Consider the following 15910-nt stretch of genomic DNA (forward strand, 5'->3'; position numbering starts at 1 on the left):
AACAGAATGGAAGTGTTCTTTGAATTTACTTTTGCTCTTTAAATAAATGTCAACAATTTTATGGTTTTAACTACACTACAACAAATTACAAAATACAGCACAAAACATTATGCTTACATGAAAACAGTTTAATTTACATCTATATTTAACTATAGGAAACAACAAAGGTAGTGCTGTTGCTTTTTTTTATGAAGCTGTGTGAACTCTAATAAGGTAGGAAACATCCCCAAAATTGCACAAAATCCCGCACTCATGAAGAGAGAGTGCCCGAATTCAGGTGAAACTTTGGAGAGCTTGCTCGCAGGCTACTCTTTTAATATCACTAATTGGCAAAACGAATGCCAATATCCAACAGAGAGGATTAACACTTTGTTTCACTTAAGAAAAATACTTTGGTTTAGTTATATAAAAACAAGTTAACAACAAGTTAACAATCTAATTCTTGGGGTCAAGGACCTTCTTTCTTTTGTCGATCTGGTTCTTAACGGAATATTTTAAATCGGTCCATTTCCTGTGATTTAGGGCGCCATTTGCCTTAGAAATACATTGCTCACAGTCCAGTTTCCCTGGTACACGTCCTTTCCTGATCCAGTGACCAAGATACTTTAAGACAGCTTCTTTTTCTTCCCCTGTCCATGGTTTATGAGGAACTGACTCTGCAATATGAAAAAAAATCTTTTTTTTACCTTTCCCTGACATCTTTTTTTTTTTTCCGTTGGTGGCTCAAGGCCCTTTCTATGGACAAAACGCTTGAACAAGGGAAGCGGGTCTGTTAAAGAGTTACTTCAAATGGCGTTCTTCTAATCAAATGCAAATCTTACGTCATCAGTGGAAATGAATTTACTTTCATAGTGAAGTTGAGATTTTAAAACGTTGCAAAAAGCCGTCGACGATAAATCTTGCACAGCGTTGGATCAGAGGAGATCGTGATAAGTCAAAATTGATTTTAAAATATTTTTGAAGTCAAGTAGTCTACTGCACGACTCGTAAAACAACACGAAGATGTATCTTTTAATTATATTTTGGCTGGCCAATACCAGCATTCATCAGTAAAAGATCGAGTCATGTTGATTGATGAGCTTTTCAATGGGAATGAGTAACATATGAACTGTGTGAATTGTTGTTGCTAAGAAAGTGTTCTGAGAATGCGGTCTAACTACTAGTGGACCTGAGTATAGGGCGTCCGTGTTCATTAAAACGGTCTTTCAGGCGACATTTGGTTTCCTCAATATACTGAAGATTACATAATTTACATTGAACCATGTAAATAACATTGAAAGTGTTGCAAGTAATGTGAGATTTGAGTTTATGGCTTTCACCCGTAGAATGAAAGGTGTATTCATTACGGCCGTGTTCTATATAGGGGCAGGTGGTGCAGTTTTTACTTCTGCATCGAAAAGAACAGGGAGAATTACTATTACAAGGTATTTCAGTAAATTGGGCCCTAATAAGACCGTCTTCTTAAGCGCGTCAGACCGGGGAATGTCAGAGGCCTGCTGTATTTGAGTTTTGAGGAAATTTTTGTCGAAACTACGGTTAGTTAGGTAGTTTGTTAGTTCATTTGTGCGTTGTAAGTAACGCGGCGTAGTCGAAGGGCCAAGCTGTAAGGGATGGAGCGTTTGGTATCATCATGGGGGTGACAAAATGAAGTGAGAAGATATTGATGTTTGTGGGTTTGTGGGTTTGGTGTAAAGATCTGTTTCTATGGAGCCATCCTTGATTGAAACCATGACTTTCATAACAAAAGCCTTTATAAGGGCGCTTATCACGATTTGGTGCACGTCTGCCACCACGCTAACCGGTTGGAGACCATTATCAGATGTGCTCCTTATTAAACAATCTTTAAGCTTGTAGTAATAATCTAGTATTAGTGAGGTGTGTTCAACTCCTGTTTTGTCATTGATGAGTTATTATAGTATTTTTTCAGCAATGAAGGTATCACATTAAAAGTATTTTGACCATTATTTATTAAAGACAGTTACGGAATACTGGAATCAATAGACTGTCTTGCCGGACGTACAAGCGGTAAACATTACCCTCTTTAATGCTTAGAAAACACAACAATACATGTTTTATAACGCACTCTTTGTCTGGGGTATCACTATAGTTTCTAGGTGAATAGCAAGGCAGTGAGTACACCTTATGACATTAAAACTACATGTAATGTTCTGTTATGCAAAAATTATTTTTTGGGATAATAGTACACTGTAATATAGTCTCCTTTGGTGGATACAAAGCAGTACAGAGCTGTGAGAAACAAGCAATTTACTCCTTTCGACCACTGCGTGTCGTCTTGGTGTCCACGAGTCAGAAAGTCACTACTATGCTGTTCACCAAGAGACCATGACGGTCACCCATCCCGGTATTTAAACCCCATTCAACTGAACAGGACTTAAATACAGTAGAAAAAACGGGAATCTGTGTTTTACACAATCGCATGATATCAAGGCCATTTGTGCCAGCTAGCCAGTCCACGACGACGTACAAATGCAGAAATCCTCATACCATCACAACTATTGATACCGGAGGGACACGCAAGACTAGTACTGGCACCATTACAATGTGTTTTCCTCCGTCGAACGCAACAAATAGTCAAAGTGAAGGTAGAAAATATTGTGCAAAAGAAGCCAACTCAATTGGAGACAACACATAACGTCTATCCTGCACATCATTTCCTATCGACCTCATTTTTTAAGAGGGGGGAGTTCTAGTCCGACGTGTCCCCTAGCTATCAATGGAAAAGACCCGCTATATTCATACATACGAGAGCCGAACTGCTGATAAGTATATACTTCAAAAGGGGTTCCAATGAAGAAGACAAAACTCACTCTTTGACTGCTTAACTGAACAATGAACTCCCTCCTTCGTTGATTTTTTCTGGCATTTCCTGCTTTGATTTCTGGTCTTCTCGGGTACTTTGTTATCAATATGAAAGACAAAAAGACAAAGTTTTCATCAAATACTCAACAGACACTAAACACACTCAGGTGACACACCCTTGACACACCTCATCATGTAACGAAAGCAGTAGTCTTGCCTAAAACTTACATTTTGCAGCAGAATTGACAGAGGTTGTGTTTTCCTTTTCTGGATCGTTGGAACCTTTAAAAATGACAAAGCATGGCAAGTCTTAGCACCCATTTCAAATAGCGCTGATAAATAGTATTTATTGAAGTACTTTAAAATGACTCGCTTTCAATAACTGCGTGGCTCGCATGTTGATTCTCGGCTCATGTTGACTCGTGGCTCGCTTGCTGGCATATTATACACATTCCAAGGCGGGTGGTGAAGTAGAAGAAAAATGTTAATCTTGTATATAATATCAACAGTGATTACAAAAATAAAATTTAAATCCAAAGAAAACACAACACTGATTGCAAAGAATATGAATGAAAAAGTTATTCAATACATATAGGTATATCATTTTAAGTTTAAAGATGAAGAGTTGCATAATACATAGATTCCAAGAAGAACAAGCTGAACCCGCACATCTTTATACCTCCAGTGCAAGAAGACTAAAAAAAGCTACTCACACCAAAATTCTATATTGCAGGTCAATGCCGGAGACAAGGCATTTTTCCAGATGAACCTATTAGTATCACAACTATACTGGTGGTAACTTAAAAGATACATGTATTTTAAAATTACTTTGAAAAGGTTACATGTTCTTTTCAAATCTATGCCTAAGGGCGAAGAGAGAATGGTTACATATCATCAAGTTTGGGAAACAACAAAAAATAGGGACTGAAGGATCTTACCCTGTGCTGGCTTTCCCATGGAACTGTTAACACTTCGCTCAGCTGGATCTTTTGCGCACATTTTCCCAGATTTGGTTTCTTTGCTTCTAGCTGTACAAAATAACAATGCATTAACCTGCCTGCTCCCATAATCGACCATTTGGTAGAAAAGAACATTCCTTGCACATTGTTTCCCTCAACCATTGTTGCCACAGACACAGGATTTTGAAATTCCCTCACTTTTCCCTGACAAATGTAAAATTTCCCTGACCAACTAAATTTTAAAAGATCACAAATTAGTCCTGGTAATGGCCTCAAACCATTTATTTATGTTTTTGGAAAGTCACATGCAGAGTACAGTTTATTAACATAACATAGAAAACATCAGCTTCTCGTTTAATTCCTACCAATCCAACCAATTTCATGTCCATAAAATGTCACAAACAATTGAAAATGTTAGAAAACAGGGAAAACAGAAGAAAACAAATCGTATGATTTCATTAAAAAACATCACTGAGTTGGCAATAAAGAAGTTAAGACTCTGAAAATTTAATTTTTCCCTGACTTCTCTCAAAGAACTAAATTTTCCCTGACTCAGAGTGAAATTACCGGTCTTTTATTTAACCTTAAAGATTTTTTCCCCTGACCATTTCCTGACCGTAGCAACCACGTCAAATACTCAAATACTGCCTAAGCAAGATATCAAGCTAGCATGGCTATAAAATAATTGTCACGTCTTTATAATCATATACAGTGCGTTCATTTCAAATGGATCACTGGCCATGTCTGACTGCGGTGACATAAAACACTACTTTTAAATAATTTTAGCTATATTTTTGACAATGTAATTACAACTACATCGCATCGGAACAGGTAAGGGAGATACAAAATTTTAGTTCTTGAAAATGTAAAGAATTTTGTTGTTCTCCCGACCTATTAATAGGACGCATATTTTGGAGACAAAAACTCTTGCAACCCTAATTAAGTGATTGGCTTGATATGAATGTTCACTTTGGGGAAGCAGGTGTTGGTAGGGTGCAAAATTACCATCTCTGACTTCCTTACTTTTACCTCCAAACATAACCCCTATCACTATCAATAAATGTTTAAACAACATAATTGCAAAATACTTTGCTTATCATGTTTAGTCACTCTATTTCTGACAGTGCTAGTACTGGAGGAAAAGTCACCTGAGGTAGTTCCTTCAGCAGTCTCAGTTGAACTTTCAACATCATCCTCATCTTCATAATCTGTGTCATCGGATAGATCTGGTTCTGCAATGTCTGAAAGAAAAGTACAAAATCTAAATGAAGTTGGCTATGATGTAAACTAATAAGAACTAAATTTAAGCAAGTATACCAAGTTTTTGAAGGAGCTCTGCCATGACATTTTAAGTGAACAAACTGTGGCTTATTCTGTCTTGCAAACCTAATCTGTTTTGCAGCGGCAAACCGCTCCCGCTGTACGCACTAAAAGAGGTTTTGTCGTCTCAGTTTAGATAATTATTGCAATTTGAGCAGAAAGGAAATTGGGATTGACAAAGCAGAGTGTAGGACGTAATGGCTTTCCCATAGGTTCAGCCATCTCATCTTGTCAAAAATTAATTTTTCGTTGAGAACAAATCCTTTGATTCAATTCATTGTGATGCAAAAATGTTACCATTAGCAACGTTTTCTGCCACTGCTATGATTTAAGGACGTTCGCGCGAAATTTTTTCAACATTGATTTTCTTCTGAAACTTTTACCACTGTAAGATGATGAGTTAGTTATGTCAGAAATGTAAAAAAAATGGGGGGTCACCGACTTCGTTTTGGAAATCGGGCTTCGTTATCGAATAAGGCCAGTGTCTGTAAACCCAAATATATTGCAATTAAATCTTTGAAGTGAAATCTTCTCTGCCAAATATTGTTTAAGTGGCCTAATTAAGTGAATTTAGTCAACTGATGAGGTTCCCTTACAGATCAAGTTCGCATTTGGCGACCACAGTTTCACGCGCCTTGCAGCCGCAAGATGGCAGGATTTGATGTCCCGTGAGCAGAAACCTTGAAATTTTTTGAACTTCCCACATTGATTTTTTGTTCATTTTTGGACAACGTGGAGATAATTGTAAATAAGATCCGTTTCTGGAAAGAAAAATAGGGGTCACCGAACGTCCAAGACCGTTAAATCCAGGCAAAGCTATAGCAATGGCCTTTTGCCCTATCAGTTTTCATTTTATTACTTAGCTCGCGCGCTCGTGTATGACGTGGCGTGTGCATTTGCGTGCGCAGTAAGGATGCGCAGAAACAATTGGCGCGAACGTCCTTAAACAGGCCTTGAGAGCACCTGGCAGTTTTACAATAACTTTGTAGCATTGTATTTTTCTTACCATTTAGATTTATCTCTTGTAATGTTTTCCCCGCAAACTTTCTCGTTTCCCCTTGATCAACAGTGAGAAGTAGTTTGCTCACTTTGGCGATTTCTATTGTTGATTCGTGGAGCCGGTAAAAATCCCTATGAACACGAATGTCATGACCCAAATGCCTTGCAAGCCAGTCCACTTCTTTCTCTTCCATGGAGAGTACTTGGGAAATAGTAGCTATATACTTTCTCAGTTTTGTACTTGTTATATTGGCAGGGTTTAACAGAGGTGGTTGACATTGCATTGAAATATTTCTAAGGCAATCCCAGGCTCTCATGCACTGTAATGACTGCCTGTTTGGTCTGGCAAATACAAACGGATTCTTCTCAGGAATGGCCACAGCCTCTCTTGTCTTGATAAGAAGATCAATGCTCCTGGTCATCTCAGCGGTCAAAATAACTGGCACTTTTTTTCCCCTCTTGCCAATTATTTCAACCATGTCCAGCCTGTTCAAAAACAATTCACATTCTCCGTGACAGTAGGAAAGAAATTTACGGACATATTTAAATTATATTTAACCGTGTATATTCATTGACTGCATTTAATGGGGACTTTTGGGTTTTTACTGTTTAACCCATTCACACCATAAATGCCCTCGGACCCCTTCCCCCCAATTGACGAAAAGACTCCCTTAACCCATTGACCCCTGAGAGTGACACTTATTTTTTGTAACAAAAGAAACAAGCTTTGGTCATTATTTGAAAGTAAAATGACGAAGAAAACATTGACCAGATGCAAAAATGCCCGCAAACAAATTATTCCTTTGCCTTGTGTTAATAAGCCCTAACTAGCCTCGTTTTACAGCCCAAATTCTTTCAATTTTACAGTGTTACTGGGGCTAGTTATGCCAATTAACACAAAGACAAAAGAATAATTTGTTGGCGGCCATTTTTGCATTCGGGCAATACAGTAGTTTAACGAAACTCCAGCTTAAAATGAATGCAACTTCAAGAATTCACTGAATTCGTTTGGGTCTTGAATCGTAACTTTTTAAGTTCCATTCATTTTAAGCCGGAGTAGCGTTAAACTATGTGGCTCAATTGTGAACTGTAATCTATCCAAGAAGGCAACACTAATTTGCAGCAAAACTTAACTACCGGTACATTGACTAAGACATGCTTCACACGTTACTTGCTTCACATGCTTCACATGTTACTGTACACGTAACAGTACTTGAAAAAGGAAGCATTGTAGGGGCGCATTAATAAACAATATGAATCAATGGAATCCTGACCTACATGTAACCTCTCGTACCTCTTCGACAATTCCTTTTCAAATTCACTTAGTGTTGACATAATTTCTGGATTGTTGACCTGGTTCCAGTCTGGTCGATTGAGGTAGCTTTTTAAGAGCATCCTAGAAGCTTCTCCTCCCCTCCTCTTGTTAAACATCACTAGTCTGGCTAGAGTAGCTTGAGCTAATTTACTCCAGGATTCCAACTGAGGTTGCCCTTCTTGAAGGACTTGCGCTGTCGACTGCATTATTGAAAGGACACTTTTCCTCAGTTTTTCAAGGTCTTCTGCAAGTGGCAGCAATTCCACCCTGTTAAACTTCTGTGTGCCAAGAGCGCGGAGGGAATGGTGTGAAACACGATGGCTCCACTCTGCTTCTATTAGTTTTTCAAAATTGTCGACATCTTCCAGTAGTGAGTCATCCTTCCTTCGCAATGCATGGCCCCGAAGGACGTTTACACACTTTTTAAGGGAATGGCCGATTTTCAAGGCCAATGATGGTGTAGCTACTTGATGCACACCGTCGTCAAATTGGAACTTTGAAAGGGCTTTCACAGCGCTCACCACAACATCAAATTCTTGAGGCTTGATAAAATCTGAAAGGTTGGCGTCAGCATTGAAACTTGTTTTGCGAAGTTGAAGCAAGAGTCTAGCAAGTTCTCTCATCTTTTGAGATACGAAGTTGTTTTGCTTTTCTCCATGTTTTTCAATGAGCAACACCCCAATTTCCTTGATGAGCCAATCATTTCTAGCAATGAGGGAGATTTGATCGCTTTTCATAGTCGCAAACAATTGACAAAGAATACTGTCACTATAAATGGCTGGAAATAACTGCAATCTTGCTTTTTCCTGAACTTTACGGTGCTTTGGAAATTCATCTCCTTCTGGTTTGAACTTGCACAATTTAACATGTTTCCACAATTCTTGACGCCTTATGAATCCAAGGCAATAATTGCAAGGAAGAAAATCTGAAGGACTACATTCTTTTCCAGAGGTGGGACGTCTAAAGACAATCAGCTCTCCTTTTCCCGTCTCCAAAACATTTAAATTGTGGTGATAGTTCCCTAATAACCGTAGTTTCTCAAGGTGTTTTTTCCTGGTTGGTGACCGCTTATTGAAGGAAAGGGCAATAGCAACATCTCTTTCAGTCTTGTGTTTGAGCTCATAATGCCTTGCAATTTTAGACACCAAAACGCCACAATAAAAGCATGCTTGCCTTTTGTCATACACTCTTGTGTTGGACTCATTTTTTTTGGCACATGGTACGGACACTAGTAAATTAAAAATGATGGATTCGCGGTTAACTGCGAGCACTATTCAAGGGGGGTGGCACTTAACTACAGAAGGCCAATGGTTGCAAAAAAAAGAAAGGTTGCATGTATGGTTCTATAAACTAACTTTTTCAATGGAAATCTGACATCACTTCAGTCAGAAGGCGTATGCGCAACTAGTCTTAGTTCTTTGCCGTGCGTTTCAGTGAAAAACAGATAAAAGCTCCCAGGAAATAAAATCATTTTTCGTAAACTGTAGCATGGAGTTTCTATTTGGACAAAAAATGGAACTGATATTTCGAAAAGTGTATCATAGGAGGACCTTATGACATCACAATTTTTTAAAGAAATCATTTCCTTTAAAATCCATGCTACACTTTTTGTGTTAGAATGTTCTCATGCTGTTGTGTTTAAAAGATGTGAAAAACATAGTTAACTTGCTAAGTGTTTAGGCATTTTCTGTTTTGGTCACGTGATTTACATTAATTGTAGCAAATATGGTTGTGAGTCGAACCATACAAAGGAATGTTAAATAGAACACACTTGGCAAAAAAAGGTTACTGTAGAGTTAAAGGGTTTGAGAAATGACTACTTGAAGGGGTCCATAGCAACCAACGGTTTGGTAGTTAAGAGCCACCCCCTTAATAGCGCTGAAATCCGTATGCCATCACAATATCACAAGACCGACATGATCAGGATACATTCTCTGTTGAATGCAACAAATAGTCAAACTGAACGTACACATGATAATACCGTGGAACCCCGCTCTACGGACACCCATATATAGCAGAGTTTCGTTTGTCCCCACGAAAAGATCATATATTTTCTCCAAATTTTACCCGCTTAATATGGACACCAGTTAATACGGACAACGGACAATTTCCTTTGTCCCGAGTCACAAACTCTCATATGTGGTCAACCCCGCTTTACGGACACTGGTTATGTGCGCACTGTCTATTTTCATTGTCACAATTATGTGCTAATCGTAGACATTGTACCTTATCAAATAATGAAAGATTTCTGCGAGTTTAGTATTATTTTCTTACTAACAAAACAGACGCAAACTATAGCGTGACATGTTTAATTTTGATCAGTTTGTCTTTCTCCCGGTGTTTGGCCCTTGAACTTTAGTCCTTTAATAAATTTTTCTGCCTCCTCTTACAGTTTCACTTTCTTGGCATTTCACTGTAGTCATTGCTTGTGGCCTTTTTCATCTCTGACAGCCTTGTCGTGTAAGCAACTTACGTTTCCTAGCCGAAATGTCTGCTGTAGTCTTTTAGATAGTTAAAACAAGTGTTCGAGACATTTTTCTGAAAGCCAGCCTAATACGGAAACGGACAAGATGGCATGTCCTCTGGGTGTCCGTATTAACTGGGTTCCACTGTATTGTGTAACACAAGCCAATCAATAGGAGACAGAATGTAACATCTATCCTGCACGTCATTTCCTACCAACCTCATTTTTTAAGAGGGGAGAGTTCTAGTCCGACATGTCCCCTAGCTATCAATGGAAAAGACTTGTTATATTCCTATATACGAGAGCCAAATTGCTGATAAGCAGTTCAAAAAGAGTTCCAATTAAGAAAACAAAACTCACTCTTTGACTGGTTAACTGAACAATGAACTCCCTCCTTTGTTGATTTTTTCTGACATTTCCTGGTTTGTTTTCTGGTCTTCTCGGGTACTTTGTTATCAATATGAAAGACACAAAGGCGAAGTTTTGATAAAAAAAACTCAGCAGACACAAAACACACTCAGGTGACTCATGCTTTAAACACCTCAAGATAAAACGAAAGCAGTAGTCTTCACTCGCTCAGTGCCCGAAAAAAAATAAATCCAGGTTGTCCCTGTTTCAAAACCCAGGCAACCCAAAACCGTAAATTTGTTTGCGCTGACAAATCCTTGGTCGCCCGTTAGGAAACCCCTTAAGATTAAATTCACGCCTTTTTTAGACGCAGGTTGTTTACCATTTGCCAAAAATTCCCGGACAATCCGATAGGAATAAAATGGAACATAAACTAGCTTTTATATTATTACATCGTCTTAAAGTGAGAAATTTTGACTTTGCAAAAGAAAAGGTAACCCTTAGCAACAAAATACATCGTGAAAGAAAATTAATTTAGTAAAAATACATGTGGCATTCTGGCCCAGAGCACTCGCGGGATTTGAAAGTCAACTTGCCCGCTACCTGCACTGTTTAGGGATTCCATCCCAATTCCCCCTAACACAGGAATCAAAAACGTGAAAAGACTAGAAAGTACCCGCTAAATATAGCGCAAGGTGAAGTCATTTTCAATATGGGTGCCAAAAAAATCACTGCTAAAATGGTGAATTTAGCTAAGTTAAAATCATCCTTTGTACCTGCTGAGTGTGACATATTGTCTTCATCGGAGGACGAGCCCGAAAACAAGCGTTTTCTTCTTTTCATATTCTGCTTGTAACCTGAAGTACAAAAAAGTTACGATAAAAGTTCTTCTGGTAAAAATAACTACATGCAGATACTCAATACAGTATGTTATTCAGGCAGAGACTGAGTATTCAGAACTCGTTTTGATAAAAATTAAGAAACTAAATTCCTGTGGAATGCAATTAAGGAATGACATGAAAGTACTATAAATGTTTATCTAAGTCATTGCGTTTCATCTCCTTAAATCCTCTTCTATGTTGCACCTCTGTTCTTGTCACCAACAGGGTTTCCTTATGGCTTGAAGAGGGATGGGGGGGGGGGGGGGGGAAGGGGGGGCGAGGAAGACGGTTATCCACCCAGAGCAATTTTATTGGCTTACGAGTGCCATTCGGTTTTGACTTTACTTTCCCGTACAAAACTTAAATGAGGTAAGCTCGAAAGCACGGTGAACGAGTTTCCCAAGTCAATGGGTTAACCCATCCACAACTCAAACACCCTAGGTGCCCCCCCACTCCCCACTGACGAGTAAAATCGTCTGAAGTTACCCCCTCCCCCACTCAATTGACAAGTAAAATCGTCTGGCGTTAGACAAGACAGAGTAAATCTGGACATAATTTGACTGAGTTTAACCCATTCACACCTCAAACTCCCTAGCACGCCCCACATTTACGAGTAAAATCGTCTGGCGTTAGAGTAAAACCTGGACATAGTTTGTATAAGTTTAACCCATTCACACCTCCAATGCACTAAGACGCCCCTCACACGGTATCGGAGTGCATTCATCTGTGACTAAGATGCAACAAAGTGCGGTTGTTTTCGCATTAAAGGGAAGGGGCGGGAACGTCTGCAACAGACTCGGTTGTTCCGAGTTTGGGGCCTCAAAACTAAACTTTAATATTGAAATAATTCAATCTATTAGCTTTAATATGATATACAGTTTGACTCTACAACAAATAGCAGCGCAACAATTTCCTTTTTCCTCGGACACCTCATTTTCCTTTACCAAGACCTATACGAACAACATGCAGAAATTTTTGTCGCAGTCTTCTTTGTGACTACTGCTGGATTTCATGCATTTAACGCTTAACTTACTTTTAGAACATTGAATGTCATCATTTTCATCTTCAATGACATTTTCCTCATCCGATTTAGGATCTGCAATGGCGAGGCAAACACTTAATTCTTTTGCAATAACAAATTGTTATGTTTTGTATAAACAAAATGTGCCAGTACATGCTGCCTTTCTTAAAAATAAATAAATAAATAAATAAATTATTATTATCTACTATTTAAGTATGAAATGTACAGAGAAATGATCTGTTCCAGTGCAGGCAACAAATCAAGTCAAACAAAAATGTTAGTTCTTAAAAAATTTAAAGATTTTAATTTGCTGTTGTCTTTACCTTCTAAAAGACTGCATAATTTAGTGACTTGATGGGAATGCTCACTTTTGGGAAGCAGGTAAAGGTGGAGTGCAACGTGACAATCTCTGTCTTCTTGCCTTTACCTCCAAACATAATTCCTTCACTTTCAGTAAATGCTCAATCAGTCAACATAATTGTTTAATACCTTGCTTATCACTTTAGTCACTCTATTTCTAATGGTGCTGGTATATCACGTGCATAACTGGAGGAAATGTCACCTGAGGTAGTTCCTTCTAAATCAGTAATCTCATTTGAACTTTTGTCACAATCCTCATATTCACAATCTGTGTCATCGGATAGGTCTGGTTCTGCGATATCTGAACAATAAGTTAGTCAGAAATATTAATATATTCATGACAACTAATGCTAAATTAGAATTCAGATTTAAGCAGGTGAAAGTTGTAAGTCAGATAGGAATGTAACCACCTATGACCTCCTCAGTTATCTATATGCCTTGTAACATAATTCCTTCTTTATCAGTAAACTCGTTCATCATAATTGTATGATACATGTACTGTCTTTGCTTGTGAGCAAGGAAAAAAGTCACCTGAGGTGGTTCCTTCAGCAATTTCAGTTGAACTGTCATCACTGTCATCATTCTTAAATTGTGTATTATCAGATAGATCTGGTTCTGCATTGCCTAAAGGGAAAGTACAAATCTAAATGGAAATGGATATCTTATAAACTGGAGCAACAAAATTTCAGCTAGATTTTACCAGATTTTGAAATGAGCTCTGTCAAGGCGCTGTCAATGTCCAAGCTGTCATCAATGACATCATCCACACTTGATGTTGCAGCACAATCAAATTTTTCAGAGTGAGCGTTGCTTCTTGAATTTGCCACAAATTCCTAAATAATAAGGCACTGTATTGACATGGAAATTTCATAAAACTTCTTCAGATGTTAATAGTGAAGTATATTTTTGGGAACATGCTGCAGTATGCGTGAAGTAATTGAGGTCAACATAATCAGGGTGCATAAATTTCAAAATATTAGCATGATGTGACCTCAGTCAATGGGCAGACATGAGTGACACGTAATGATCAGGGTTCTACATGTATCTACATGTAAAGGAAGATTCTACTCCTCAAATACAGTACAATGTACCTTCCCCAAAATGCCCAGCTTCCCCCCAAAAAATATTTTTAGTCATTACAGTATACAATGTATAAGTACAAGAAGGTCAGTGCACATGAAGTATTAAATTATTCCCTGGGGACTATATGACAAGGAACATGGAGTACTACAAACTCCTGGCTTACAGCAGGCTCAGTTTTCGTACTGTACATTCTGTTTATGAGTTGTTAGCAAATATCAGCCCTAATTGTAACATTGTTAGAACGTGATCACGACTAAAAAATAAATAAATACCATTGTAGCAAATTTCTCAAAATTGTGTCTAAAAATGCACCAGATTGCATCTCAGCGCATGTTCATTTCAAAAAAAATTTCCAGGGGGCATGCCCCGGACCCATGAACGCAAAACGTAAGTTACATAACAATTGAAACTATTTACCACAAAAAATAAATAAAATAAGAACTGGACAAGTCACGATTCATTTTCCAATTTAAAAGGAGGCATTCATTTTCCATTTTATAATTTAAAAGGAGGCAGTGTGGGCCAGTGGTTAGGACGCTTGCCTTGAGATCCGGAGTTCCCGGGTTTAAGTCTCGTTCTGACCACTCGTTGAATTTGATCCTGGTAGTCCCTGGTGGCTATTTACAAGTGCAGCTGGGAAGTTGAAGCTGGTTAGCCTCCCGCCAGTTGGGATTCTTAACAGTTGTTGTTATTCTGTTCCGTCGTTTCGTTGTGTTTCATTCGCCCTGAAAAGCCCCTTTGGGGAGCGGTCAATTAAGCATGTATTGTATTGTATTGTAACAGAAACCCATAAGGGTTGAACGTGTAACGCGCGTTCACAGCTTCCGAATATTCAGTGCTTTCTGATTGGCTGAATGTTTCAGTGCTAAGTACCATATTTGGAAACCCCGCTGTTGTTGCTCCAAAAATGGTACTTAGCAAATTGAATATTCGGAAGCTTGTTCCCAGCACACAAGGGGCCGTTACACGTTTCAAACCTTATGGGTTTCTGATTGTAGTTAATGCGATTTTTGAGCGGAATTCGCGCCTTTTGTTGAAGCCATGCAGATTAAGTGTGAATAATTGTGTCATCCAATAGGATTCTCTGGTAAGTAGTAATTACTGGTCTAAGTGTAATGGAGTTTGGAAGGATATAATTTGTTGATGATGACAAAACTCATTTGAGAAACGTTGTGTTAGGAACTATTAAAATTCACTGCCAATTCACATGTCTTCTATTGTTGAGCATAATTATTTCAGGCCTTCTGATATTGAGTGATGGTGCGATTTCGCACAACACCTCAAATCGCATCTCGATCGCACCAATTCACAAAAATCCATAATTCACAAAAAGAACGCACAAAATTCATAAAGTAAAACATAAACCTGCATAAATACGATTACCTTGTTACCTTCAATTTCGTAAATATTCGAAGTTCAAGGCATTATTTTGCATGTGGGGGGCCTGTACGAGTCTCATTCTTAAAGAGTTGACAATTGGTGTAACACAAACACGCCCTTTGTTGAGATTACATATAGCAAATCTGTTAAGAAATATAATACTGAACAAAAAACAAAGTGTAAGAAGCTAGTCCTAGCATACAGGAATATCTAATAATTATTGATTCATTCATTTGGCATGTTAAGCTGTGTTCCTTTTCACCTTTTAACGTGGTGCACCAATAGTGCAGTTAAGACCTTCAATTTTTTTTTTTACTTGTCCCACCTAATGATCGATCAAGATTCATAATTATTGTTCACTTATGTTAAAATGTCTTTTAGGGCAGTAAAAAACGTGTTTTTTTTTATCCTGAAACCCTGAAAAAACAAGCTTACAAAATTGCTCAGAAAAAAATCGCCATTAATTGGCCTTTTTAATCGCATACATCTGCCCTGCACAAATTATCGCACAATTTGCATTTCTCATCGACAATCCTATTCAGAAGGGCCCTGATATTTGATTTATGGTTGCCCGGAATCTAATTTTTTAAACCTCAGTTGAAGTGCAGAACACTACACTTTGTAGAATCCACATTTGAACAGCATGTGTGCAACGTAAATTACATTTGGAGGATGAACAGGACAATTTTGTTCTGGATAGGATATTGACAAGTTAGTACACAAATCACACCTATTTTTATCACATTTAAACAACAACCGCCCTTATTGGACCCACGCTTCCTCCCCATCCCCGATAAGCAGCAGAGCTTGCTCGGAATTCTAGACCTCTGGCCTAAACCCAGAAGCAACGGTTTTCAAGCTTACAGTCTACCTTATTTGGCTTTTATCATCGAGATGCCCATTGCTAAGTCCCCATAACTACATGCATTTTTTTTTCGGACCCATGGCCGCACCATGTTT

The 15910-nt window shown here is 38.3% G+C and overlaps 1 protein-coding gene across 2 annotated transcripts in view; it reads right to left on the minus strand.

Annotated features, from left to right (window-relative positions):
* The window catches only part of LOC138024259 (uncharacterized), a 14903-nt gene extending 1303 nt beyond the window's left edge, over nucleotides 1-13600 (minus strand). Inside the window, exons 1-13 of one of the 2 annotated variants that reach the window (XM_068871411.1) lie at nucleotides 13188-13600; nucleotides 13019-13111; nucleotides 12690-12788; nucleotides 12140-12202; nucleotides 11002-11082; nucleotides 10238-10324; nucleotides 7393-8641; nucleotides 6106-6584; nucleotides 4928-5020; nucleotides 3759-4011; nucleotides 3049-3102; nucleotides 2829-2915; nucleotides 1-656 (exon numbers count right to left, since the gene is read on the minus strand). The exon at nucleotides 1-656 is cut by the window's left edge and continues 1303 nt beyond it. In XM_068871411.1, the coding sequence (XP_068727512.1) occupies nucleotides 3974-4011; nucleotides 4928-5020; nucleotides 6106-6584; nucleotides 7393-8641; nucleotides 10238-10324; nucleotides 11002-11068 (2013 nt within the window). In that variant the 5' untranslated portion in view covers nucleotides 11069-11082; nucleotides 12140-12202; nucleotides 12690-12788; nucleotides 13019-13111; nucleotides 13188-13600 and the 3' untranslated portion in view covers nucleotides 1-656; nucleotides 2829-2915; nucleotides 3049-3102; nucleotides 3759-3973. The remainder of the gene's footprint in view (nucleotides 657-2828; nucleotides 2916-3048; nucleotides 3103-3758; nucleotides 4012-4927; nucleotides 5021-6105; nucleotides 6585-7392; nucleotides 8642-10237; nucleotides 10325-11001; nucleotides 11083-12139; nucleotides 12203-12689; nucleotides 12789-13018; nucleotides 13112-13187) is intronic. The other variant, XM_068871418.1, reaches the window with a different exon arrangement.
* Between the last annotated feature and the right edge of the window lie 2310 nt (nucleotides 13601-15910).

This window comes from Montipora capricornis, chromosome 2, assembly GCF_036669925.1.
Source record: "Montipora capricornis isolate CH-2021 chromosome 2, ASM3666992v2, whole genome shotgun sequence".
Taxonomy (NCBI): domain Eukaryota; kingdom Metazoa; phylum Cnidaria; class Anthozoa; order Scleractinia; family Acroporidae; genus Montipora; species Montipora capricornis.